At 47.3% G+C, this 26,543-nt stretch overlaps 3 protein-coding genes across 4 annotated transcripts in view; 1 reads left to right on the top strand and 2 right to left on the bottom strand.

Moving 5' to 3' along the window:
• The window catches only part of IK (IK cytokine), a 29,907-nt gene extending 20,024 nt beyond the window's left edge, over window positions 1-9,883 (bottom strand). Inside the window, exons 1-7 of one of the 2 annotated variants that reach the window (XM_044281040.1) lie at window positions 9,780-9,883; window positions 6,907-6,970; window positions 5,891-5,983; window positions 5,482-5,541; window positions 5,187-5,354; window positions 3,975-4,089; window positions 3,813-3,883 (exon numbers count right to left, since the gene is read on the bottom strand). In XM_044281040.1, the coding sequence (XP_044136975.1) occupies window positions 3,813-3,883; window positions 3,975-4,089; window positions 5,187-5,354; window positions 5,482-5,541; window positions 5,891-5,983; window positions 6,907-6,970; window positions 9,780-9,795 (587 nt within the window). In that variant the 5' untranslated portion in view covers window positions 9,796-9,883. Of the gene's footprint in view, window positions 1-3,812; window positions 3,884-3,974; window positions 4,090-5,186; window positions 5,357-5,481; window positions 5,542-5,890; window positions 5,984-6,906; window positions 6,971-9,779 lie in introns of those variants that run through there. The other variant, XM_044281041.1, reaches the window with a different exon arrangement.
• A 93-nt stretch (window positions 9,884-9,976) lies between these two features.
• On the top strand, window positions 9,977-25,716 carry NDUFA2 (NADH:ubiquinone oxidoreductase subunit A2). The gene is made up of 3 exons (XM_044281039.1): window positions 9,977-10,134; window positions 13,223-13,329; window positions 25,466-25,716. The coding sequence occupies exons 1-3, from the start codon at window positions 10,031-10,033 to the stop codon at window positions 25,555-25,557; spliced, it is 303 nt and encodes a 100-aa protein (XP_044136974.1). The 5' UTR covers window positions 9,977-10,030; the 3' UTR covers window positions 25,558-25,716.
• The window catches only part of TMCO6 (transmembrane and coiled-coil domains 6), a 59,550-nt gene continuing 58,644 nt past the window's right edge, over window positions 25,638-26,543 (bottom strand). The window contains 1 exon segment of the mRNA XM_044281038.1: window positions 25,638-25,773. Within this exon segment, the coding sequence (XP_044136973.1) occupies window positions 25,738-25,773 (36 nt within the window). The 3' untranslated portion in view covers window positions 25,638-25,737.

Genomic DNA, 26,543 nt, shown 5'->3' with positions numbered 1-26,543 from the left:
CCGAATGAGCAGTTAACCGGAAGGGCGGAACCCGGTTCTTAACACGGTATGCATCCACAATAGCCAAATGAATCCATCAGGAAATGGAAGTCTTTGACGCAGCCAGCCCTCGTCTCGGCCCCTCTGGAATCACGAACAGGGAACCCGTCCGACTGAAAGATGCTGTCTGGGACAGATAAACCTGCACGGCTCATAATAAATCCAGGGTATGGAGCAACTGCTGGGGCCACAAGAATGACGGGCAGTCCCTCGGACCTAATCATCCCTCGGAATGAGGGGAAGAGGCGGGAACACGTAAGGAAACATGAACCGAATCCACAGGATAACCAGCACGTCACATGCCAGGGCCATGGACCGCGCAACAAAGTCCTCGACCTTGTTGAAGCGTGAGGCCATGAGATCCACATCCGGCTGACCCCACCTCTCGCAGATGGCCCGAAAGACCTGCCGGTGAAGAGCCCACTCGCCAGGATCGAGACGCTACCCGGCTGAGGAACTCTGCGATCCAGTTGTCAACGCCGGGTATGTGAACTGAGAATCGGCGCAGTCTCCACCATGACTGCCGGGCTCTAGGTGCCGTCCTGGTAATTGATGTACGCCATCACCGTGGAGTTGTCAGACTGCATCCGCACCAGACAACCCCTGAGATGGTCGGCCCAATGTCGCAGAGAGTAGAATCGCCCTCAACTCCAGAACATTGATTGGAAGGGAGCGCTCCTCACGTGACCATACCCCTTGAACAGAGATTAACCAACACCCCCCTCCTTGAGGCTTGCATCCGTTGTTAACACCTTCCAATGGAAAGGGAAGAACGAGCGACCCGACGTCAACATCGGAGAGACCATCCACCATCTGAGGGCCCGGTGCACTGGGGCAAGGAGACGCATTCACCAGGATGTCGTCTAAGTAAGGGATCGCCACAATCTCCCTAGCATGGAGCAGGGCCATGACTGCCGCCAGAACCTTTGTAAAGACCCTGGGAGCTGTGGCCAGGTTGAACAGGAGGGCTACAAACTGGTAGTGAAATGGACCCACTGTGAACCGGAGAAACCTCTGATGACCGACGCACATGGGCATGTGAAGACAAGCGTCCTTGATGTCTATCGAGAACAGGTACTCCCCCGGTTCCATGGACACCGTGACTGACCTCAGTGACTCAATCCGGAATCTGTAGACGCGAAGGAAAAACGGTTGAGCGCCTTGAGGTCCAGAACGGGACGGACTTTCCCCCTTTTTTTTGGGCACCACTAAGAGATTGGGGTAAAACCCCTGAAAACGGTCTTGCGCAGGAAGCAGAACAATCACACCTTACTGCAGCAGCGTGCGAATTGACAGGAAAAAAAAAGAATCTGCAGCTGCAGGAGTGGCCGGAGGAGATGACCGAGAAGAGAAAAAAAAAAAAAAAAAAAAAAAAAAAACACGGGACGGAGGGGAGGACTTCAAATTCTGCTTGCAGATCTCTACAATGACCTCCCTCACCCATGCATCTGAGGCGTGAGCCAGCCAAACATGTCGAAGCCGGCCGCCCACCCGAACGGAGGGCATCGGAAGCCGCCTGTCATGCAGCAGAGTTCTTAGGGTTAAAGGACTTAGAGCCCTGTTGACGGCAACGCCAGGAAGGGCGCGGCTTGAAGGAAGGTTTGCGCTTACGATCCATGGCAGACTTGTCAGACGCCCTCTTGGTGCTGAAAAAACACCGAAAGGGACGGAAAAAAACCCTAGATTTTTGTGAACTCATCTGTAAAATCTCTCTCTCGCTTGATTCATTGGGGGACACAGGACCGTGGGTATAGCTTGCTGCTGCCACTAGGAGGCGACACTAGGCTGAAAACTGTTATGCTCTCTCCAGGCTGGAGGGGGTATAGCCTGCAATGGAGGAGCTATCAGTTTGTGCTCCCAGCAGTAGGAGAGACAAGAATAAACTGAAATCCAACAGAAACTGCACACTGCCATAGGACTGAACCAAACACAAGGTCCAAACTGGCAAAACATAGACCCCACTTGCCGTACAATTTTTTTTGGGTTGGTGCTGTGTCCCCTAATGAATCAAGCGAAAGATTTTACAGGAGAGTTTCTCACTCATATCATTGGGGGACACAGGACCGTTGGACGTCCTAAAGCAGTCCCCAGGGATGGAACCAAAATTCTCCCAAACAATCTCCTTTATGGAAGTCACTGTACTGCGGCCTGCAGGACTCTGCGGCCGAGAGAAGCATCCACCGAGGTCAAAGAATGCACTCTGTAAAATTTTGTGAAGGTGTGTAGATGGGCACGCGCCCCATGATCCCTAGAGTCGGACCGGTCATAGGACTGCCTTGACGACAAACGCCCCAATATATCCACAATAGCTTTGTTGGTATTGGAGACATCCTACACCACCCTAGACAGGGAACACGTCCATTCCGGTTCTTCCATAGCTTGGGCAGCGGAAAGCAAAGGGTCCGGGGCAGAGTCACTTGATGGTGGCGCAGCACACGCAAAGCAGAGGAAGTCTGACTGAGGGGATGGAAATTGTGCGCGACACGACGCACAAGCAAAATGACACACCAAAGGGACCGCCTGTTTTGACTGGGCTCAGACATAGTGACAATCCTGGTGCAGAGGAAGGTTAGGCCTTGTAAGAAGGGACTAACAGCACTTACCCAGCCTGTGTCCCTCCAAGCAGGAAACCAGTCCGTCAGCGTCCCGCCAGGTGCTTTAAATCCCAGAAGTTGGCGGAGCCTACTCTCCCTCTGCTCAGCAGCCGGCGGGGCGAACAAGCCACACCGCCAAAATTACGCCAGCTCTGAGCGCCCCCTCCCCCCACCCCTCTCCTCAGAAGCCGGGGCCTCAATTAACAATGGCCCCGGCTGCCCCAGACGCGACGACCATGAAGTCGCGCTCAGGAGGAAACTCAGCCCCACTCCTCTCCCAGGTGCTTTCAGTAGGACGCCTCCATGAAAACGGACGACCCCAATAGTAGGCCCCAAATGAAACCGGGGCCTCAATTACCAATGGCCCCGATGGCCCTGTGGAAGTGGCGATATCCTCAACACAGAGGCAGGTCGGCCACACAACAAAAGCAGCCCCGAGCCTTGCACCAGGTGCCATTTAACATTTGAAGGGCTCTTCTTACTGCCCATGGTACAGGGCGACCACATGGGGACCATAACACATGGGGAGGAGCGGGAACTGGAAGGGAAGGCACTGTGGGCAGTCTGCTACTCACCTGTCCGAAGTCTTCTACCCCCCTGGCTCCAGCCGGATCACCATCTTCGGTGTGCGGCCCCTTGGTGAGGGACGCTACACCGGAAACAGAGGGGACTTTTGCAGAAAAAAAAAAAAGACAAAAATTAGTAAAGCTAGCAGACCTGCAACGCAGGCAGGTCTGCCTCCTACAGACCCCAAGCTAAAACTGATTTAACTTAGTCCCTGTAGGAAAGGTATAGCTGAAGAGGCAGGAGCTTACACTTTGAGTGCTTAGTGTATGCCTCCTAGCTGCAACAGCTATATCCATGGTCAAAAGTCTGTGTCCCCCAGTAATACGGATGAGAAAAAAAACCATTTCCTAGACTCAGGTTCAGTTCCAAGGCCAATACATTCTAATACTGTACAGAATGCTCGATATTTCATCCGAAGTCGATTCGCTCATCCCTAATATATGCGGTCAGTGTGAATACGGGGCTCTGCGCAGCCGGATGCATTGAAAACAGCTGGCTTCCTTTTGAGAAGCTGTGTCAATTTTGTACTGTAGTTTAAAAATTAGGTATAACTTCTCTACTCATCTATCAGAAAGGAAACATTATTTTATACAAAAAGTTAATCATACTCACTTGGTTTCCTTCTGGGGCTTTTCAATGATATCCTCCTCTTCCTTCTCTTTGTTGGCAATTTCAGCACGGACCTAACAATACAGAATAGCAATACCCATAAGCTTTTCTACTACCTAAACAATCTCCAGTAAAGAGACTGGTTTATAAACCAGATTTGTATACCTTTTGCAACAGAGCAAAATCCAGACCTTTCACCAAGTGAGTGTGCTCCATGTCACCACCCAAGAACTTGGATTCCTGGATCAACTGACGCCTTTTCTCTGCTGCGGACTTGTCACTGCAAAATAAATAATGTGCAAAGAACCTGTTAACCTCATATCATTTTTTAGGGCATGTCTGCGTGGGGGAGAAGTTTTTGTTAATCCATACAACAGTCGTAGCTTGACCTGTCCATCTAAACACTGTCATATGAAAACAGAATCTTAAGGGTATGTATTTTCTTAGGCATGTACTATTGACTTCAGTAGGAATCCACACTGTAGTTCATGCTGCAGATTTTTGTTTGGCATAGCCAACTACCCTTTCCCTCAAGGACCTCCCTTTGGAGAAAGCAGAGGGGGGGGGGCTAGTTGCACCAAACTGCCATAATTGTGCCAATTTCCACAAAATTTTAGACATATCCTAGATGCAGACACATTAGAAGATCTGAACCAGTATTTTTTGGGAACCCACCACTACATGCTTTTACATTGCTCATCAACGTACGATCTGTGGGGTACTGACCAGCAAAACAAACAAGCAGTGTGTCATTGGGTGCTGCAGTTCAGCCATTCAAGTCTAGTTTCACACTAGAACTTAATATCCGGCAGGCTTTCTGCATTGCTGGAAACTTTAATGTCCCTGCCAGAACAAGCTGCCGGATGCCAAGTACTAGCGGGAAACTAGCCTTACTCCTGTGGCCGTGTTTGGTACTGAAGTTAAGACCCACCATCAATCGTGCATTGAAAATGCTTCAAAACGCCATTTAGGAAAATTGCAACTCATTTTAAAGGGGTTTTCCTGGGAGCTCAATATTGATGATCTATTCTCAGGATATCAAATCAGAGGAGACTCCCAGCACCCCCACTGATCAGCTGTTTGAAGAGACAATGGGCCTGGTGAGGACCGCAACCAAATTAAAGTGAGTGGGCCTGGGCTGGAATACCAAGCACAGCCGCTATACAACGATGCTATGCTTGATAAGCTGTGAGGACGTAGCCTAGTCAAACAACTGATCAGCAGGAGTGCCGGGAGTTGGACACCCGCTGATCTAATGAGGAAAGGTCATCAATATCAAACTCCCTGAGTTTAGACCATAAGTATGACAGAAACAAACAAAAAAATAATAATTATCCTTCTATATATATTTTTTAATTCTAAAAGATTAAAACTTACGCCTCTGCTGTAGGTCCGACTGCTCGGTAATTTGCTGTCGTGCTAATGAGTTCAGTTTCTTCGTAGTCCTTGTTGACCCCATCTCGTCGCTCTTTGGCTCTGTCTCTATATTTCTCTGCAAGTTCTCTCTCGCGTTCAATTTCTTGCTGTCGTAATTTTGCATAGTAGCTGTATTAAGAAAAGAAAGGGTAACATTTTCAGACAGAATAAAAAGTGTATAAGGAAAACATCTGCTTTGATTGTGAAACGTTCTCTGTTATCACTCGGGTTTTTAACAATGTAGCCATCTGTTTACCTTTTTTTCTTCCTTCGTCTGGCAGCTGGATCTTCATCCTCATTATACTCGCGTGGCATCCTAGAAGGTACAAAGTTCAATTGGGACAGTGTTTGAAAATAGTATTTCACTCCCATTTATAACAAGCCTTGATTCACATCTGCATTCCGGTACTCTGTTCAGGCAGAGGAACAGACAGCTGGAGTTTCCATATGAGGCATCGCCAGACATCGCCATGGCCTTCAGGATTCTCAGTCACTATAATGGGATCCGTTGTGTTTCTGTCATGAATGTCTGTTTTCTGCTGGAAAAACACCACCCCTCCGACAGATCTCATTACAGTGAGCAGGGATCCGGCAGGCCATAGCGGTTTACGGCTTGCTAAAATGTAGAAGTGGACATAGCCCTAGGAACTCCTTTATGTACTTACTCATGATGACGGGATTTTGTAGGTGGTGCGGAAGAAGGCGTTGAACGAGGGGTCATAAGAAGTTTACGGAAGTCTTCATTTGTCAGCTTTGACCTATAAATAATGATAGATCAGATGCATATAGTTACCACATCATTTCATTAGAGCTGCTTATACATAGGTGCCCATTTACAAGGGCCAAGGTTTGAGTCAATTATTGGGAACAAATGCCTGGACAAACAGTAACCGGCCTGTGTAAAGCTGTCGCTGATCACACAACCGTTGATGGTCAGCAGCATATCGTCGCATATAAACACATGATTGCTGCTGACAAAATGCAAAGCGAATGGGGCGAGTGGTGGAAGCGCTTGCTACCAAATCTGCCTGTGCAAAGATGCCACAAGAACGCTCGTTCATCAGGTGAAAGGATTATGCATGCAGTGCATTAAATCATTTCTGAGCAGTTGATTGTGCTGTGCAAACAGGGATCTGCTGCTCAGAAACAATTATTCTCTAGGTGGACAAGCAATCGCAGGAGCTGTCGCTTATCCTCATACCTGCACTGATAAGCAGGACATCATCAAGAAGGAACGACCCCTTCTCGATAATTGCCTGCTCAGTCGGAACAGTCTAAACGTACTCTTAGACCACACAGTCATAAAACTGGCGCAGACTGTAAAAGAAAAAGACTGACAATAAGTGATTAAACAGAGCCTGTGATTCTGCGCATACAGCTCTTGGGCAGACTCCATGATCACAGAGACTACAACCAACATTTATAACCTATGCATAGGACAGGCGGTAAATGAATGACTGCTGGGGGTAGCAGTGGACAGACCCCTATCAATCATGAGAACGGGCTCCCTCGATTTCCCCATGTGAACAGAGAGGCAGAGCACCAGTTTCCAGGACTGTTGCTCAGAGAGGCTCAAACATGTGCGCTGCTGTTCCATTCGCATAGGGTTGTACAACTTTTGCATACAATGAAATTCCAGCGACATTTAATCAAAGTGCAGCATTGAAATGTTACTACTTACTGGAATGAATGCAGATCTTCCACCTCATGGCCATCTGGGGCCAGGGGATTGGAAAACAACTCACCTGAGAGAAAGAAACAACAGTATTATTATGACGTAAACTCTTTTAGGGCGACGTGTCCTGCCCTATACAACTTAGGGTGCATGCTCGTCTTGCTATGCGGACAAGTAAAGATATGAGGAACTTTGCCACTGAGCTAAGAGCTGGCATACAGTTCTCTCAGCTGAGCAGGAGCCCGCTCTGCTCAGCTAATCCTGGCATAGTACATGGGTACAGGGTACCCATATGCTATACCAAGAGTTAGTAATAGCCCAGGGGGCACGGGCAGCAATATGCACTCCTGCCCGTACTCACAGCGCTGCTGCGGCCCCATTGATAAAATGTCTACTTCGTACACGGCTGAGCTGTCAGTGGTGTACGGAGAACTGAGTTTTAAGCGCACAGTGAATGGTGCGATTTAGGGAGGTAAAAGTGTAGTAAAAAATTTATTAATAAAGTATATTAGAAACAGTTTTATTATGGCATTAGGGACAACATATTAAAAGTTTATATAAAGGTTTAGTTCCTCTAACAGTTTTTCTAGCTGTGTGGATCAGTACCTTTCACTTTGTGCTGTGGTCTAATAACCCTCCTCTAGTTTACTGAGAGGTCATAAACAGTTATTTGAGCCACATTATCTGTAAGATACAAACTGAGCTATAATGAGGGTTTATGTCATAGAGCGGAGATAAGGAGTCCATCGGGGAGCTGGCTGATGGGGCAAAGAAATCATTCAGATCCTGCTATTAGAGCATCTCAGCTCTGTACAGAAAAAAGGACTCCATATTTTTAATAAAGACCAATAGAAAAAATGATTTTTCTTAAATCTCAAAATGAGCATAATGCAATAATAGAAAAAAAAAACTGTCCCCAAAGGTGTCCATAGCCTTTATGTATCAAAGAACAGAGATTAAGAGACACACACTGTAGACTTTATTTCCTAAGAACTACACCATAGTGGTAGCCAGTAGCAGTGTTTCAGTCCAATGGTCCTTCCTCAGGCCTGGCTATGATGAAAGAAGTATAGGAACGCACCGCCACGCAAAGGGAGCCGCAAAATCCAAGCCACAGCCGCCACGCAAAGGGAGCCGCAAAATCCAAGCCACAGCCGCCACGCAAAGGGAGCCGCAAAATCCAAGCCACAGCCGCCACGCAAAGGGAGCCGCAAAATCCAAGCCACAGCCGCCACGCAAAGGGAGCCGCAAAATCCAAGCCACAGCCGCCACGCAAAGGGAGCCGCAAAATCCAAGCCACAGCCGCCACGCAAAGGGAGCCGCAAAATCCAAGCCACAGCCGCCACGCAAAGGGAGCCGCAAAATCCAAGCCACAGCCGCCACGCAAAGGGAGCCGCAAAATCCAAGCCACAGCCGCCACGCAAAGGGAGCCGCAAAATCCAAGCCACAGCCGCCACGCAAAGGGAGCCGCAAAATCCAAGCCACAGCCGCCACGCAAAGGGAGCCGCAAAATCCAAGCCACAGCCGCCACGCAAAGGGAGCCGCAAAATCCAAGCCACAGCCGCCACGCAAAGGGAGCCGCAAAATCCAAGCCACAGCCGCCACGCAAAGGGAGCCGCAAAATCCAAGCCACAGCCGCCACGCAAAGGGAGCCGCAAAATCCAAGCCACAGCCGCCACGCAAAGGGAGCCGCAAAATCCAAGCCACAGCCGCCACGCAAAGGGAGCCGCAAAATCCAAGCCACAGCCGCCACGCAAAGGGAGCCGCAAAATCCAAGCCACAGCCGCCACGCAAAGGGAGCCGCAAAATCCAAGCCACAGCCGCCACGCAAAGGGAGCCGCAAAATCCAAGCCACAGCCGCCACGCAAAGGGAGCCGCAAAATCCAAGCCACAGCCGCCACGCAAAGGGAGCCGCAAAATCCAAGCCACAGCCGCCACGCAAAGGGAGCCGCAAAATCCAAGCCACAGCCGCCACGCAAAGGGAGCCGCAAAATCCAAGCCACAGCCGCCACGCAAAGGGAGCCGCAAAATCCAAGCCACAGCCGCCACGCAAAGGGAGCCGCAAAATCCAAGCCACAGCCGCCACGCAAAGGGAGCCGCAAAATCCAAGCCACAGCCGCCACGCAAAGGGAGCCGCAAAATCCAAGCCACAGCCGCCACGCAAAGGGAGCCGCAAAATCCAAGCCACAGCCGCCACGCAAGGGAGCCGCAAAATCCAAGCCACAGCCGCCACGCAAGGGAGCCGCAAAATCCAAGCCACAGCCGCCACGCAAGGGAGCCGCAAAATCCAAGCCACAGCCGCCACGCAAGGGAGCCGCAAAATCCAAGCCACAGCCGCCACGCAAGGGAGCCGCAAAATCCAAGCCACAGCCGCCACGCAAGGGAGCCGCAAATCCAAGCCACAGCCGCCACGCAAGGGAGCCGCAAAATCCAAGCCACAGCCGCCACGCAAGGGAGCCGCAAAATCCAAGCCACAGCCGCCACGCAAGGGAGCCGCAAAATCCAAGCCACAGCCGCCACGCAAGGGAGCCGCAAAACAAGCCACAGTCACCATGCAAGGGAGCCGCAATCCAAGCCACAGCCGCCACACACAGGAGCTGCAATCAAAGCCAGAGGCGCCATACAAGGAACCACAGCCGCCATGTTTGGATTCACAGTAGTCAGTGAACAGCAGTGTGAGGACGCTACTACTAACTACTGTATGTAGATGGGCCTGTGGTGCTGCTGCACACGACTAGTAATATTGCACGGACCGGGGTCCTGCCGTGACTACACACATAAGGCCGTGTAATGTGTGGAGGAGCGCTCTCTGCCGGTGCACCTGCGGTAACTACACACCAGTCCCGTACATAGAAGACATGATAATATTTACGACTTACTGTCTCTTTCGGGCATCTTCACGGCTAAGATACACCAACCATAAACAGGAAGCACCTCGGATGACCCAGAAGTCCCAGTGCACTAGCTAGATCCGGTCGCCAGCACGTGATCTAATAGTGTAATTTTATTGGATGAGACGTTGTCAGATGACGCTAGAGGCCGGTGGACGCTGATTGGCTAGGAGAGCTGTCACTTATTAGCCTTGGATATCTGTGATTGGCTGCAGGGGTTTGCGTAAATTTAGGCAAATATGGCGGCCACCATAGTGAGAAACATCGGGTCTAAGCTAAGCAGGAATGTGCGAGAGATCAGGATTCACCTGTGTCCGAGGTCGGCGGGCAGCCAGGGGGTCAGGTGAGGTGAAGACTGAGGGGAGACATGACTGCGGGTCGGAACCTGAAAAGTCTGACCACAGGGGTCACCTTCCTGGCAATGTCACTAGCTGGGACTTGTAGTTTTTACATGCTTGCTGCTTTCCAGGGGAATTACCACTCCTCAAGACTGTACATTGTCTACAGACTACCAGGGAGTCTATATTAACCCATTCACCTCCTCAGCAAGGTCACCCAGTAGAGATGAGCGAATTTCAGATTTTGAAATTCGTTCACACTTTGGCTACTTTCCCACTAGCGTTTTTGATCCGGTAGGGTTCAGCAAAAACGCTTCCGTTACTGATAATACAACCGTCTGCATCCGTTATGAACAGATCCGGTTGTATTATCTGTAACATACCCAAGACGGATCTATCATGAACTCCATTGAAAGTCAGTGGGGGACAGATCCGTTTTCTATTGTGTCAGAGAAAACGGATCCATCCCTATTGAGGGTCCATTCACACGTCCGTTTTGGTGTTCCACATCCGTTCCGATTAAAAACGGAACGTTATGCGGATCCATTCATTTTCAATGGAATCCGCAAATAATCGGACAGCACTCATGGTGCTCTCCGATTCCGTGATTCCGTTCCGTGGGTTCCGTTTATTCGGATCCAGGAAAAAAATATACACTGTCCTACTATTTGTCCGATTTTGCGTTCTGTCATGCTATTCTAGTCAATGGATCCGTCAAAAATGCGGAAGACATGCTAAAAGAACCCTCATGTCATCCAGATTTTCGGATCCGCAAAAAACAGGAACGTTTATCTGGAAAGGTAAAAATACTGACGTGTGAATGGACCCTGACTTGCATTGTGCATCATGACTGATCCGTCTTGCTCCACATGTCAGGACGGAAAGCAAACCGCAGCACGCTGCGGTTTGCTCTCCGGTATGAGAACGAAATGCATTTTGGAGCATTCCGTTCGGTTCAGTTACGCTTTGTCCCCATTGACAATGAATAGTGACAAAACGGAAGCGTTTTTTTTTCTCCGGGTATTAAGACCCTATGACTGATCTCAATACCGGAAAATAATAACGCTAGTGTGAAAGTAGCCTTATTTGGCAGCTGTTGGAATAAAATTGAACATTTGATGCATTTCTGGTGCAAAATGTTGCATTAGGTTTAAAGAGGTATTCCGAAATTTTGATATTGATGACCTGTAATCAGGATTGGTCATCCGTATCTGATCTGCAGGGGTGCAACACCTGGGACCCCTGCCAATCAGCTATTTGAGGAGAGCACAGCTCTGCGGTGAAGTCTGTGGCCTCTTCCTAGGCCAGTGTAGCATGTTCATTGGTCACATGGCCTAGGTGCCGCTCAGTCCCATTGAAGTGAATGGGGCTGAGCTGCAAGAAAGATGCTGTGCTCATGGAAGCGCCACAGCCGCCTCAAACTGATGATCAGAGGGGGTGCTGGGTGTCAGAACCCCAAGTGATCTGATATTAATGATCTGTCCTGAGGATAGGCCATCAATATCTAATTCTTGGGAAAACAATTTTAAAGCCTATTTATGAAGCAAATATGTCAAAAAGAATAATCTACTGCGCCCTGATCACCAGTTTTAACAACTCAACCAGGTGGTGTTCGGCTGGAAAGAGGTGTGGCTTAAAATGCAATAACGTGCACCAATATTTTGCCACAAAGTAAGCCATGGTGGATCCTACATGGGTGATACCTGTTGTTGTAATCCTGTATGTGATGATAAGGGGATGCTGAAAAGTGATTTGAACAGAACAAGAAGTGACAGCTAAAATTAGGCTTAAAGAGGACCTTTCACTAGTATACAAACTAACAACTAACTCTATCTGTGGGCAGAGCGGCGCCCAGGGGTCCCCCTGCACTTACTAGTATGCCTGGGTGCCGCTCCGTTCGCCCGGTATAGGCTCCGGTGTCTCAGCTCCGTCTGTTGTATTGGACTGATTTTTTGTAGGAGGCGTGTCCCTTGCTGCAGTGCTGGCCAATCGCAGCACACAGCTCATAGACTGGCTATGAGCTGTGCGCTGCTGATTGGCCAGTGCTGCAGCAAGGGACACGCCTCCTACAAAAAAATCAGTCCAGTACAACAGACGGAGCTGAGACACCGGAGCCTATACTGGGCGAACGGAGCGGCACCCAGGCATACTACTAAGTGCAGGGGGACCCCTGGGCGCCGCTCTGCCCACAGAGAGTTAGATTTTAGTTTGTATACGAATGAAAGGTCCTCTTTAAAGGGGTTGTCCGGGTTCAGAGCTGAACCCGGACATACCCTTATTTTCACCCCGGCAGCCCCCCTGAGCCTAGCATCGGAGCATCTCATGCTCCGATGCGCTTCCGTGCCCTGCGCTAAACTGCGCAGGGCACGGGCTCTTTTGTTTTCAATAACACACTGCCGGGCGGTAACTTCCGCCCGGCAGTGTGTGTTCGGTGATGTCACCGGCTCCGAGGGGCGGGCTTTAGCTCTGCCCTAGCAGTTTTACTGGCTAGGGCAGAACTAAATCCCGCCCATCAGTGATGGTGACGTCACCGGGGTTCCTGTCAGCCCCATGGAGAGCCCCGGTACGTCACCGGAACTCCTAAAAATGCTTTTGCCCTGTGCAATTTAGCGCAGGGCAAAGGAGAGTACTTTGTTTTTAGGGTGTGCCATCTGAATTGTCTTTTTTTTTTTTTTTCCGGACCCGTTGACTTTGCGCATCCGTATGTTCGTTCTGCAAAGAGTTAGAATATGTCCTATGCTTGACAGAAAAATGCAGACCATGGACCACTTGACATCAAAATGAGTCCACAAAAAATGTGGATGCAACAAGGATGGTATCTGTATTTCGCAAATCTATAAAATACATGTGGTCATGTGCATGAGGCCTAATAGATGCATATGCGTAAATGTTAACATGGTACATGGGGCCTATTAACATTTTTGCCCAGGGAGCCCCATTTTGGTGAAATTCTTCCTGCCCCTGTAATTGGTGAGATTCTGAGTTGCTGTGGAGCTTTGTTTGTTCTGTTCTGTTTCCAAGAACTAGTATCTCTTGTATATAACAGTAGTAAACATTTAGGTGTGATGAGCTGGAATTGTTATCTTTCCTTAGAGATTTCATTGAGCAGAACTACGTCGCACTCAAAAAGGCAAATCCAGAATTTCCTATACTGATCAGAGAATGTTCTGAAGTTCAACCCAAACTGTGGGCAAGATATGGTGAGTATATGTAAAGTAAAATGTGTCCAACATGGAGATTATGGTGGAAACGCTGGTAAAACACTGACCATGTGCCCCACCTGTACTTGAAAACATGGAGATGCTACATGGGCCTTTCTGGCCAAGGTCTGTTGCTTAAGGCTGAGTTCACATGGGTGAGATTTCCGCGCAGGTGCAATGCGGGAGGTGAACGCATTGCACCCGCACTGAATCTGGACCCAGGGCTGCCATCAGAAATTTTGGGGCCCCTTACACAGCTCAAGGCCTGGGCCCCCCCTCCTACCCCGCCCCTTTAGAATCTGTCCTGACTCCACCTCCCCTCCACCCCCAATTTCATAATTTTTTTACAACTACAAAGACAGTAAAAAGTGATAATCAGTGATTTCAGTAAGGAATTCATTTTTGACCAAATAATATGAAGCCTGCTACCACGACAAGGTAGACTCTTTTAAGCAGGACCCTACACTAACTACACTACCTGTTCTAATCTGCCCTAGCAATCTTCCCCTAGCACATTTAAGAAAAAAACACCTTTAAAAGCACAAGGTTTACTGTTAGTGTTATGGGGGGATCTGTGGATGACTTACTGTTATGGGGGGAATCTGTGGATGACTTACTGTTATGGGGGGAATCTGTGGATGACACACTGTTATGGGGGGAATCTGTGGATGACACACTGTTATGGGGGGAATCTGTGGATGACACACTGTTATGGGGGGAATCTGTGGATGACACACTGTTATGGGGGGAATCTGTGGATGACACTCAGCCACTCTCAAACCCAACTGGTCAAACTTGTTAAATGGATCCCAAACATAATATGCACAATAACACCCCCACCCCCTCTAACACTTAATTAACCCCTTCATGGCCTAAACATTTTTTTCAAAGCTGAACACAAAGCTAAATAGGGCTGGGTGGGCTGGCAAGGGAGGGGTTAATAACAATGATGGAGTATCCTGGCCCTGTGGGATAATCCAGAAAACTGCTTTGCATTTTACCCCTGAGCAAAGACCACACAACAAGTTGGACATGCAGTACTTTTAGTCCGGCGGCCTTTCGCCATGCACTGCCGTGCTGGGCCGGAGCTCCACCCCTGTCCCCATTATAGTCAATGGGGACGGAGCGGTGGTCCGGTGAAATAACGGCAGGACGGATCCGACAGGGTGAACAGCCTGTCGGATCCGTCCTGCCGCTAGTTTGAAAGTAGCCTTACAATCTCATGGCTTCTGAGCAACAGTCATCTGTCACTTCTCTTATCTCTCTGCTCCTGTCCCTTCTCTTATCGCTGCTGCAGCCTGGTCATCAGCCTCAGTGTAAACTGTTCTAGTGACTCACGGCTCTTTTAACTCAAAGAATCGAATGAGTCTCTAACTAAGTCCGATCTTTAGATTATTTTAAAGGGTTTCTACCACATCGTTTTGACAAATTTAGCTGTCAGACACTAGTGATCCGCTAGTATCTGCTCTACCAAACAATGCTATTATAATAGCTTTTTGTGCAGCCGTTTCCATAAAAAACGAACTTTTATTGATATGCTAACGAGCCTCTAGGTCTTTTCAGCACCTAGAGGCTCGGTCTACCTTCACAAAATGCCGTCCAGCGCGTCCCTCCAGCACGCCCATCTCCTCTTGAATGCGATCCTACCTCTGAGTCAGCGGACGAATTCTCGCGCCTGCGCCGTGCGCGTCTGTCTTCGGCGCAGTGAATGTCTGACCGCTGCCTGCACAGACATCTCGGTCATCGGCGCAGGCGCAGTGAATGTCTGACCGCTCCCTGCACAGACATCTCCACTGCGCCTGCGCCGATGACCGAGAGGTCTGTGCAGGCAGCGGTCAGACATTCACTGCGCCTGCGCCGAAGACAGATGCACCGAAGACAGAGGTAGGATCACATTCCAGAGGAGATGGGCAGGCTGGAGGGATGCGCTGGGCGGCATTTTGTGAAGGTAGACTGAGCCTCTAGGTGCTGAAAAGACGCCCCCATAGCACCTAGAGGCTCATTAGCATATCAATAAATGTTTGTTTTTTATGGAAACGGCTGCACAAAAAGCTATTATAATTGCATTGTTTGGTAGAGCAGACACTAGCGGATCGCTAGTGTCTGACAGCTAAGGCTACTTTCACACTTGCGGCAGTGTGATCTGGCGGGCAGTTCCGTCGTCGGAACTGGCCGCCGGATCCGCCGATCTGCGCATGCCGGAACAACGGATCCGGCATTCCGGTATTCTGAATGCCGGATCCGGCGCTAATACATTCCTATGGGAAAAAATGCTGGATCCGGCGTTCAGGCATGTCTTCAGTTTTTTTTCGCCGGAGAGAAAACCGTAGCATGCTGCGGTTTTATCTTTTGCCTGATCAGTCAAAACGACTGAACTGAAGACATCCTGATGCAAACTGAACGGATTGCTCTCCATTCAGAATGCATGGGGATAAAACTGATCAGTTCTTTTCCGGTATAGAGCCCCTGTGACGGAACTCTATGCCGGAAAAGAAAAACGCTAGTGTGAAAGTAGCCTAATTTTGTCAAAACGATGTGGTAGAAACCCTTTAACCTGTGACTCATCCGATTCTTTCTTAGACTCCCTGTACAGTGTGTGACTCAGACTCAGAGCTGCTAGTGCTTGCCTTGCCTCAGCTCTGATTGGTTGGTGGGCGGGGAGGGGAGGGGCGGGGCTGGCAGAAGCAGCTTCCACTCTAGGATCAGATTACACTCCTCCCGAGCCCCTCCCCTCCCTGCTGCCAGCGGCTCTGCTATTGTGTGCTGTGTGACTCATTGACTCAGACTGAGCGGCTTCACACGGATCGGTTCAGTGAACTGAATCAATTCAAATGAATGATTTGTTCATGAACTGGACATCACTAGCAAGGAATGATCAATTGCCCCCCTCTAGCGATGCAATAAAGTAATAAAGTTCAACTCAAGTCACTGACAAATGAGAGGGGAACTGGCCGGGCCCCCCCCCCCCCAGGGTCTGGGCCCCTTACTGGGGTATCGGCTGTACCCCCCTGATGGCGGCCCTGTCTGGACCCATTCATTTCTATGGGGCTGTGCACATGAGCTGTGATTTTCACGCATCTCTATATTGTGGGTTTATAACGCAACACAGTCCCCATAGAAGTGAATGGGGCTGAGTGAAAATCGCAAGCAAGTGCGGATGCGGTGCGATTTTCACGCATGGTTGCTAGGTGACAGTATATTCACTGTATTATTTTCCCTTATAACATGGTTATAAGGGAAAATAATAGCATTCTGAATACAGAATGCTTAGTAGGTGATCAATTGAGGGTTAAAAAAAAACTCACCTTCTCCTCTTGATCGCATAGTTCCCGGTCTCTTCTGATGAGCTGTCGGTTAAAGGACCTTTTGGTGACGTCAGATCACATGGTCCATCACCATGGATCTGCACAGACGGCTCTGTTCAGATAATACAATCGTCTGCATCCGTTCAGAATGGATCAGTTTGTATTATCTTTAACATAGCCAAGACGGATCCGTCTTGACCACCATTGAAAGTCAATGGAGGACGGATTCGTTTTCTATTGTGCTAGATTGTGTCATAGAAAACTGATCCGTTCTGACACACAATGATGTAAGTCAATTGGGACGGATCCGTTTCATCAGACGGACACCAAAACGCTGCAAGCAGCGTTTTGATGTCCGCCTTCAAAGTGGAATATTGACGGAACGGGAGCGGATCCTTTTCCATTCAAAATGCATTAGGGCAAAACTGAGCCATTTTGGACTGCTTGTGAGAGCCCTGAACGGATCTCACAAACGGAAAGCCAAAACAAAGTGTGAAAGTAGCCTTAAACAGATTACCTCCAGGGGTCCTGGTTGTCGGACCCCTACTGGTTAGATATTGATTAGGTCATCAGTAGAAAGAATCCTGGAAAACCCTTTTAACTCTTTTGGACGCTGCCTAGTAAGCAACGTAACTGGCTCCCTGATTTATTGAATGACACAAAGACAAACCACTGGCCTGCCCTGGAGACTCCCTTAGGCTTCCTGCACACATTGCGGATCATATGCGGATTTTTTGTGCATAAAAACTGCAGCATAATACACTACCAAATCTCATGTACAACTGCATATTTGTTACATGCAGAAATTGACATGCCTTGTGAATTTTGAAATCAGCAGCATGTCAATTGTGCAGATTTCATCCTTTTCAATGTAAATGGTAGATTGCAGCAAATCTGCAAGTGACATTGAGAAATCAACACAAAAATCTGCAAAGAAATTCTGTTTGGGAACCCGCACCTGTGTGTAGGTAGCCTTAGGGCTCATGAACATTCCATGTCCATTCCGGGTTGTTGTTGTTGTTGTGTTTTTTTTTTTTTTTTTTTGGCCCATACACTTCAATGGTTCCGCAAAAAGAATAGAAATGAGTCTGTGTCCACATGGCCATTCTGCAAAAAAATAGAACATGTTCTATGATTGTCCACATTACAGACAAGGATAGGGCTGGTCAAGCATACATGCTGCCACTTAATTAATCTATCTGGGGCTACTGGAGATGGGCGAATACCACGCTCGGCTATAACTGAAATAAAGGGCAGGTGTCGCGTCGATAAGTGCTATATAAATGCTATGGACAGCAGTCTTGTAATTTCCACTACTGGTTTTGGCTTCCAGATACTGATGTAAAATACTGACTGTATGAAAGTAGCCTAAGAGGTAGCTTGCTAAAGATAAAGGCTAAGTTCACATCAGTAGAAATGGTTTCTTGTTGTTCTGTTCCATTAACCCATTAAATACCGGACCCACTTTCATTTTTTTACCCTCAACCATGACAGCACCATGAGAGAGAGGCTCCGCCCCCACAGACAGGAAACCTGAAGCATAAAAAGGTGGAAACTTTCTTCCCACCTCAGTATGGTTTCCTGTCTCTGGAGGGAAGCCTAAAGTTCTATAGGTGGCTTTTTCCCCGGGTATCGCTGGGTTACCTGCGGTCTTCTATAATATATGGTGGCATATTCTTGCACCGAGGGACCTGCAGAAGCGTGTTGGCCGTTACAGAGGGCTTTCAAGCGCTGTGGGATATGGCTTCTTGGTGGCGTAGTGGCGCACCTTAGGCAACGAGGAGTAAGGCCTAGGGGAGTAGCAGACTCTTCCGCTTTCTGTTAAACCATTCAGGCACCCGGAAGACGTCGGTGGAACGCGAAGGTGCTGGAAGTCTGGAGCACGCGGGGATGACGTCATGGGAGGCGCTTAAAAGGCGCGTAATCCAAAGTGTAGTTCATGCGAATAGCATGTGTATAGTCTCCTGGCGGTTGTTCTCTTTATAACTCTGATTAGGAGTACTATATCCCGCAGCTAACTACCATGGAAGAAGACAAAAATAATAAGGAAGATCCTGCTTTCACACCAGCTTTGGTACCTGAAGGGGGGTGAGCAGCCCCTGGCCATTATTTTATATAATTCTTATGTTAATGGCACATATGTATATGTATATTACAGGGGAAACCTAAAAAAGCTGTGTCTAAGAGAAAAAAATAAGGAATGTGCCAGATGCAGATGCCCTCTGCCTTCTGAATACTTGAAAAAATTATGTCAGGTCTGCATTGACAAAACGATAGCAGAGGAATCGCCTTCTTTTTAGGCCCCCTGCACACAAACGTGTGCACCCCATGGTCGTGCTGCAGGCCGCAATGCATGAACACAGTCCGTGGGGCAGACGCAGAGGATCGCAGACCCATTCACTTTAATGGGTCCGCGATCCAGCCGTTCCGCAAAAAGATAGAACATTTCCTATCTTTTTGTGGAACGGAAGTACTCCATAGTGCTTCTGTAGTAGGGTTCCGTTCCATGCTTCCATTCTGCATCTCTGGATTTGCAGACCGATTCAAGTGAATGGGTCCGCATCAGTGATGCGGAATGCCCTCAGAACGGCACCCGTGTATTGCGGATCTGCAATACAGCAACGGGAAGCAGACTCTCGTGTGCAGGGGGCCTTATAAGAACCTCCAGTCATTGGTCAGATCTGAGGTCAGCTCTGCTAGGTCCACTAGTAAATCGGGGATTCAAAAAGAGCAGAAATCTAGAAGAATTCAGCATCTAAATTTGGTGAGTTCCTCTGAGAGGTCGATCTTAAGAATAGGATTTTCATTCTTTTGAGGATCCATGTTCTGACATATCGTCTGGAGAAGAGGGGGAAGATACAAGAAGGCCCTTTTCTCCAGTGGAAGATATTAATCCTTCATTAAAAGCAGTAAGATCGACCATGGGCATTGAAGATTCTAAAGAACCAAAGTCCATGCAAGATTTGATGTTTGGGGGACTTAACCCTATACATAAAAACGTTTAGTTTTTAATTAAAGGAGAGTGGGATAAGCCTAGTAGAAGAGTTTATATTGCTAATAATTTTAAGAGAAAGTATCCATTCTTAGAAGCAGATTGTGCTCCCTGGAACAAGGCGCATAAGGTAGATGTCACGATTTCTAAAGTTACCAAAAGATCTTGTCTCCCCTTTGAGGATGCAGGTTCCCTTAAATATCCATTAGACAGGAAAGCAGATGGATTTCTAAAAGGTGCATGGGAGGCATCTACATCCTCGTTTAGACCCTCTATTGCGTCCACTTGTACTGCCCGTTCATTAATTGTTTGGCTCTCCGAGTTAGAGGATCAGTTAAAGAACAAATGTCCTAGGGAGGAAATATTGGCAGGTCTTCCCACCATTAAGAAAGCAGCAGATTTTATTAGCAGATTCTATTAGGCTTGCGGCTAGATCTTCTGGCCTCGCTAATTCCGCCAGAAGGGCTTTGTGGCTGAAGGGTTGGAGCGGAGACTTGCTTTCCAAGAAAAAATTGTGTGCAGTCCCTTGTGAGGGAGAGTATTTGTTTTGTGCTGCTCTAGACCAGCTGTTAGATGAGGCAGCTGATAAGAAATTTCCTGTCCAAACCTTTTCCGGTAGGTGTTACAGCTTTATAGGTAGAATTGACTGTTCCTTTCAGGGTAACAAGGAAGGAGATAGAGGTGACAAGGAGTTTAGATACTGATCACAAAGGAGAAGCGGAAGAGGGTTTTTCTGTGGCAGATCCTTCAGTGATGAGAAAAAAATCAGGTGATTAACAATGATGCCAGGTTGCCTGTGGGAGGAAGACTAGCAAAGTTTCTTCCTGCATGGCAGCGAATTTACAACAGTTCCTGGATTTTAGACACCATTGGTCTAGGTTTAAAGCTGGAGTTTTATTCAAACTCCTCCAAACAGGTTTGTAGTCACAAAGACTACTGGAAAGACAAACTGACGGTACCTTCAGAACTATTATAAATTTTAAAAAAAGCTAAATGGGTTCTTTGTCTTAAAGTTCAAGATGGAGACCGTAAGAGCCGCAATAAATTTGCTCTACCCCAATTGCTTCATGGTGGTTCTGGATTTAAAAGATGCCTACTTTCATGTCCCTATACATCAAGATTATCAGAGGTTCCTCCGGGTCGCTGTAGAGCTTGGAGGGGGTCAGACTCCTACAGTTCCAAGCCCTTCCCTTTTGGTCTGTCCATGGCACCAAGAGTGTTCACGAAGATCATCTAAGATGGCAGCTTATATCAGGGAAAAGGACATTGTTTTCATCCCCTATCTGGACGACTTTTTGATAGTCGGAGGAGTCCTGCAGGAAGGCAGTACAGGATGTATCTCGGACTCTGGAAAATATGGGATGGCTCCTGAACAAAGATAAATCAAGACCAGAACCTTCTCAGAGTCAACTTTTTCTAGGATTGCTACTGGATTCAAAGGTACAGAGGTGTTTCTTAACGGAATAAAAGATCACGAAATTAAGAGAAAAAAATATAAGATCTAGCCAGGAACCCAAGAATATCCTTGAAAAAGGTATGCCTATTCTGGGAAGTTTGACATCTATGTATTCAAGCTGTTGTATGGGCCCAGTTCCACTCAAGAGGCCTACAATGGGTTCTATTGTCAGCTTGGGAGTCTTGCCTAGTTATACCACACCAGACCTTAGAGGAATTAAGGTGGTGGTTGCTAAGGGACAATCTAACCCAAGGGGGGCTGCCTGGGTAAGGAAGAATCTTTTATGCTTGACTACAGATGCATGTCCTTGGGGTTGGGGAGCTCATATCCTAGGACACTCAATCCAAGGCTAATAGCAAGATGGGCAGAGGTCAGCCTCTTCAAATATAAAGGAACTTATGGCCGTAAAATTAGCTATGTTAGAAGTTCTTCCATTAATATCAGACATCTCAGAATCATGTCTGACAACAGCACTGTAGTTTACTATTTAAACAAACAAGGGGGTACAAGGAGCAAGGCCTTAAAGTTGATGACAAGTGAGCTTCTTCAGTGGGCAGAAAGTAATTGTAGTTCCATCTCAGCAGTTCACATCAGGGGCACAGAGAATATTCAGGAGGATTTTTTGAGTAGTCATGTTATGTCTGACAATTGGGGGGTTCCTTCAGTAGATCTGTTTGCTACCAGTCAGAACAGGAAAGGTAAGGAATTATTTTCTTTATCTCGAGAGGGATTCCCCCTGTGGTCTGGATGCTTTCCTTCACAGTTGGAATTGTCCCCTGGGGTATGCCTTCCCTCCTTTTCCTTTGATTCCCAGGGTGTTACAGAAGATCAGGGAAGATCATGCTCGGGTGATTTTAATAGCTCCCTTCTGGCCCAGGAGAACACTTGGTTTACCTGCCTGAGAAAGATGTCGGTGTCAGACCCTTGGGTCCTTCCAGAGAACCTAGACCTTCTGGCTTGGGGACCAATTTTTCATCCACAGATAAAGGGCCTACATTTGACGGCATGGAATTTGACAGGTTCCTGCTAGCCAAGAGGGTTTTTTCATCAAAGAAAGTAACAATTTCCATTTATGCCAGAGTCTGGAAGAAATTTCTGACTTCTGCTGATATTGATTTTAGGGAAATCCCTTCCAAAGTCCTGATTTTCCAGGTGTTAGAATTCTTAACACCTTAAAGGTCCAGGTTTCGTCTCTCTCTGCTTTGTTTAATGATAATGTGGCGTCAGATCGATGGATTTTTAGGTTCTTTAGATCAGTCTCCCATTCTTCTCTTAATCTTTCGCCCAGGGCTGTGCCTTGGGATTTGAATTTGGTTCTAAACGCCTTAATAAAGCATCCCTTTGAGACTATATGGAGGAGGTTTCCATAAAATATGTATCATTCAAACTTGTCCTTTTAGTAGCTCTAACTTCGGCCCACAGGATTGGTGAACTCCAGAGTATTTCCAACAATCCTCCCTATACTACTATACTGGAAGACGGGGTAGTCATTCAACCTGATCCAGCATTCCTTCCCAAGGTGGCCTCCAAGTTTCACAGATCTCAGGTAACAGTCACAATCTACAGAAGAGGAAATGGCTTATCATTCTCGTGATGTTAGAAGGTCTTTAATACATTATTTGTCCAATACTAAATACTGGAGGTTTTCCTCGTTGTTCTTTAGGGCAAAAGAAAAGGACATGCAGCATCTAAGGGCTCTTTCACACTTGCGTTGTCCGGATCTGTTGTGTACTCCATTTGCCGGAATTACACGCCGGATCCGGAAAAACGCAAGTGAACTGAAAGCATTTGAAGACGGATCCGTCTTCAAAATGCGTTCAGTGTTACTATGGCAGCCAGGACGCTATTAAAGACCTGGTTGCCATAGTAGTAGTGGGGAGCGGGGGAGCAGTATACTTACCGTCCTACGGCTCCCGGGGCGCTCCAGAATGACGTCAGAGCGCCCCATGTGCATGGATGACGTGCCATGTGATCACGTCATCCATGCGCGTGGTGCGCCCTGACGTCACTCTGGAGCGCCCCGGGAGCCGCACGGACGGTAAGTATACTGCTCCCCCGCTCCCCACTACACTGTACCATGGCTGCCAGGACTTTAGCGTCCCGGCAGCCATGGTAACCATTCAGAATAAGCTAAACGTCGGATCCGGCAATGCGCCGAAACGACGTTTAGCTTAAGGCCGGATTAATGCCTTTCAATGGGCATTAATTCCGGATCCGGCCTTGCGGCAAGTGTTCAGGATTTTTGGCCGGAGCAAAAAGCGCAGCATGCTGCGGTATTTTCTCCGGCCAAAAAACGTTCCGGTCCGGAACTGAAGACATCCTGATGCATCCTGAACGGATTTCTCTCCATTCAGAATGCATTAGGATAAAACTGATCAGGATTCTTCCGGCATAGAGCCCCGGCGACGGAACTCTATGCCGGAAGAAAAGAACGCAAGTGTGAAAGAGCTCTTAGAATACCTTGGCCAGATGGATTACTTCAGCAATATCATTGGCTTACTCTCTCAGGAAAGTCTCCTCCAGAGGGCCTTAGAACTCATTCTACTAGAGCCATCTCTACTTCTTCGGCTGAGAGGACTGCTGTATCTATAGAGGATATCTGTAAGGCGGCTGTTTGGCCTTCAACTACCTTCTTCAGACACTACCGCTTACAGTTAGACTCTTCTTCAGGTCTTTCCTTGGCTTCTAAGGTGCTTTCAGCTGTCAACCCACCCTGATTGTTTGCTTGGTTCTCGCTCTCGTGGTGCTGTCGTGGGTGAGGGGGAAAAAAAAATTAAGATTACTCTTACCGATAATTTTATTTTCCTGAACCTATGACAGCTCCCTTATTTCCCTTCCCTACTAGATTGGTGGTTGGTGCACGTATGTGGTGTTGCAAAATAAAAAATTAAATGATAATAATTACGGGCAGAGTTTCCGCTCATCTTTGGAAAAAAACATACTGAGGTGGGAGAGCCTCCGCCTCTTTATGCTTAGTTTCCTGTCTGTGGGAGTGGAGCCTCTCTCCCCTGGTGCTGTCGTAGGTTCAGGCAAATCCAATTACCGGTAAAAGTAATCTTCATTTTTCCTCCCAACATTCCAATAGCCATATTTTTTTTGTTTGTTTGTTTTCTGTTCATATAGCCATATGAGGGGTTATTTTTTGCAGGATAAGTTGTATTATTTAATGGCACTATTTAATTTACCATGTCATGTATTGAAAAATTAATTTCCGACAAGATTTCCTGGGTTTTAAGTATGGCTTCACTGTGTGCAAAAAATGACATGACATCCTTATTCAACGGCTCAATCGGATTACAGCAATACCAAGTTGGTATTGTTTTTTTTGTTTTACTACTTTAATTTTACTAATTTACTACTGTAATTTTTATTTTTTTTATTGGTACCATTTTTGGGGTGCATACAACTTTGTGATCACTGTGGCACAAGGGGAGCAGAGACTGACACAAGGGGGAGTGAAGCTGATGGCACTGGGGTAGTGGAGAGCTGAAGGCACTGGGGTAGTGGAGAGCTGAAGGCACTGGGGTAGTGGAGAGCTGAAGGCACTGGGGTAGTGGAGAGCTGAAGGCACTGGGGTAGTGGAGAGCTGAAGGCACTGGGGTAGTGGAGAGCTGAAGGCACTGGGGTTGGGGGGGAGTGAAGCTGATGGCACATGGGGGGAGCTGATGCAATTGGGCTGATTGCACAGGGGCGGGCAAAGGGTGTTGGGGACTGATGGCAGGGGGTCTGAGTTTTTGTTTTAAATTAAAACAGTAGTCTTATTTTTCTTCTTATTAGAGTACTCGATTAATCATAAAAATAATCGGTAGAATACTCGATTGCTAAAATAATAGTTTGCTGCAGCCCTAGTGTTGATACCGGTTATGTTTATTTTATATGTAAAATTGGAAAGTGGGGGTGATTTGAAATGTAAATTTTTTTATTTTACATAATAAACCTTAGGGGGCTAGAACCTTGGATCTTTAGATCCCTTGCCCCATACACCATAATGGAGAGCCATTATGGTGAATGGGATTCTGGGAAGATTACCATGACAGGCCTGGGAACCTTCAGCAGACCCCAGGCTATCATGGTAACTGATCGGAGCCCCGCAATGTCACTGTTTGGGTTCAGATTGGAAGGTCTGCTCTTCCATGGCACATATTTTTCATATGTGCCTTCATTTGTCCAGGAGACCACCATATTTGGCCCTTGAACACATATCTGAGTCTATTATGCAAATGCTGTGGTTTGTTTTGTGAAGACCAATTTTGTCCTTTGCGTTTTTTTCTGTTCAAAAATGGACCTAAATGAGAGTAAATGAAAAGCAAATAATCAGGTCAATTCAATTAATGTTGATAAGGTTTGAGTTCTGATTCTTTATCCTATACTATCTCCTTTTAGACTTTGGGAAAGAAGTGAGCATCCCACTACAGAATCAGTCTGCTGACCAAGTGGCCAAAGCCTTGGAGTCTGTTGTGAACAGCAAGCTGTGACACAACCAGTCTGTAGTGAAGCAGAAGATGAAATCCTCACCTATGGGACTGTGCTCAATCTAAGAACAGAAATCCATCCATGCATGTGAAAATCACTTTATTACAAAAATATGAACAATTATTCTTTATGTGGGCTGAATAAAAACTACTGTACAGAGATTCTTCTTCTCCACCTGCTCCTTATTTCATGGATGAAGTCCCCGGTCCATCCTCTATCTAGAAGTAGATTAAAAAAAAAGTTATATTTACTATACATTGTAAAATGAAATATTACAATATTTCTGTTACGGAGGAGAGCAAGGCAAGATGGCAGATCCCTGACCTTAAAGTGGAATAGCTGTTTGATCTGTAGGGTCTGAAAGTTGGGAGTCCTGTACTCAGCTGTTCAAATGAATGGGTGACCGGCTATATCAGACTATAACTATGCAGGACTTTTCTTAAAAAATAAAAATGTCAGTATACAACCTTATAACAAATTGTCACACACTCACCTTTCTAATCCCCTGACTAGGCCTCCTATAACATGCGACTATGGCAGCCACGTACAGGCCGCCGCAGTGGTGATATTAATATGGACAGTACTTTATTGCTGCGACCTAGTAAATAAAGACTAGCAGTGGATTTGAAAGCGGAGGGTTTAACTGTTGTCTAGTCATATGCAGCTTGGCCCTCATACACACTGAGGTCCACAGAGCCATAATCAGTTTTTATCTATCAGTAACTGAGACGCATCCATATTTGTTTTCAATTACCCCCCATGAAAGCACCTGTGAGAGGGTTTCCGGACAGGAAATTGGAACTTCCCAGATCTTTAAAAGGGTACTCCATTCCTCAATTTATTCCTGTTTCCTGTTCATAGGACAGAGGGATGGGTCTGTTAGGGGGCTGCAGGGCCTCTAGGGTTTTTTTGAAACCTACCTAGTGGAGGTCCCTGACCGCATAAGACTCCACTAGGAGCTGCTGTGGAAGTCCGTTTTTCCCTTACA

This window comes from Bufo gargarizans, chromosome 2, assembly GCF_014858855.1.
Source record: "Bufo gargarizans isolate SCDJY-AF-19 chromosome 2, ASM1485885v1, whole genome shotgun sequence".
In the NCBI taxonomy this organism is placed as follows: Eukaryota; Metazoa; Chordata; class Amphibia; order Anura; family Bufonidae; genus Bufo; species Bufo gargarizans.
This window is presented reverse-complemented; position numbering and strand designations above follow the sequence as displayed.

Coding starts and splice junctions, on each gene's coding strand:
- NDUFA2 (XM_044281039.1), top strand. CDS start 10,031: ATGGCGGCCACCATAGTGAGAAACATCGGGTCTAAGCTAAGCAGGAAT. Junction 10,135..13,222: donor GCGGGCAGCCAGGGGGTCAG/GTGAGGTGAAGA, acceptor ATCTTTCCTTAG/AGATTTCATTGAGCAGAACT. Junction 13,330..25,465: donor CAAACTGTGGGCAAGATATG/GTGAGTATATGT, acceptor ATCTCCTTTTAG/ACTTTGGGAAAGAAGTGAGC.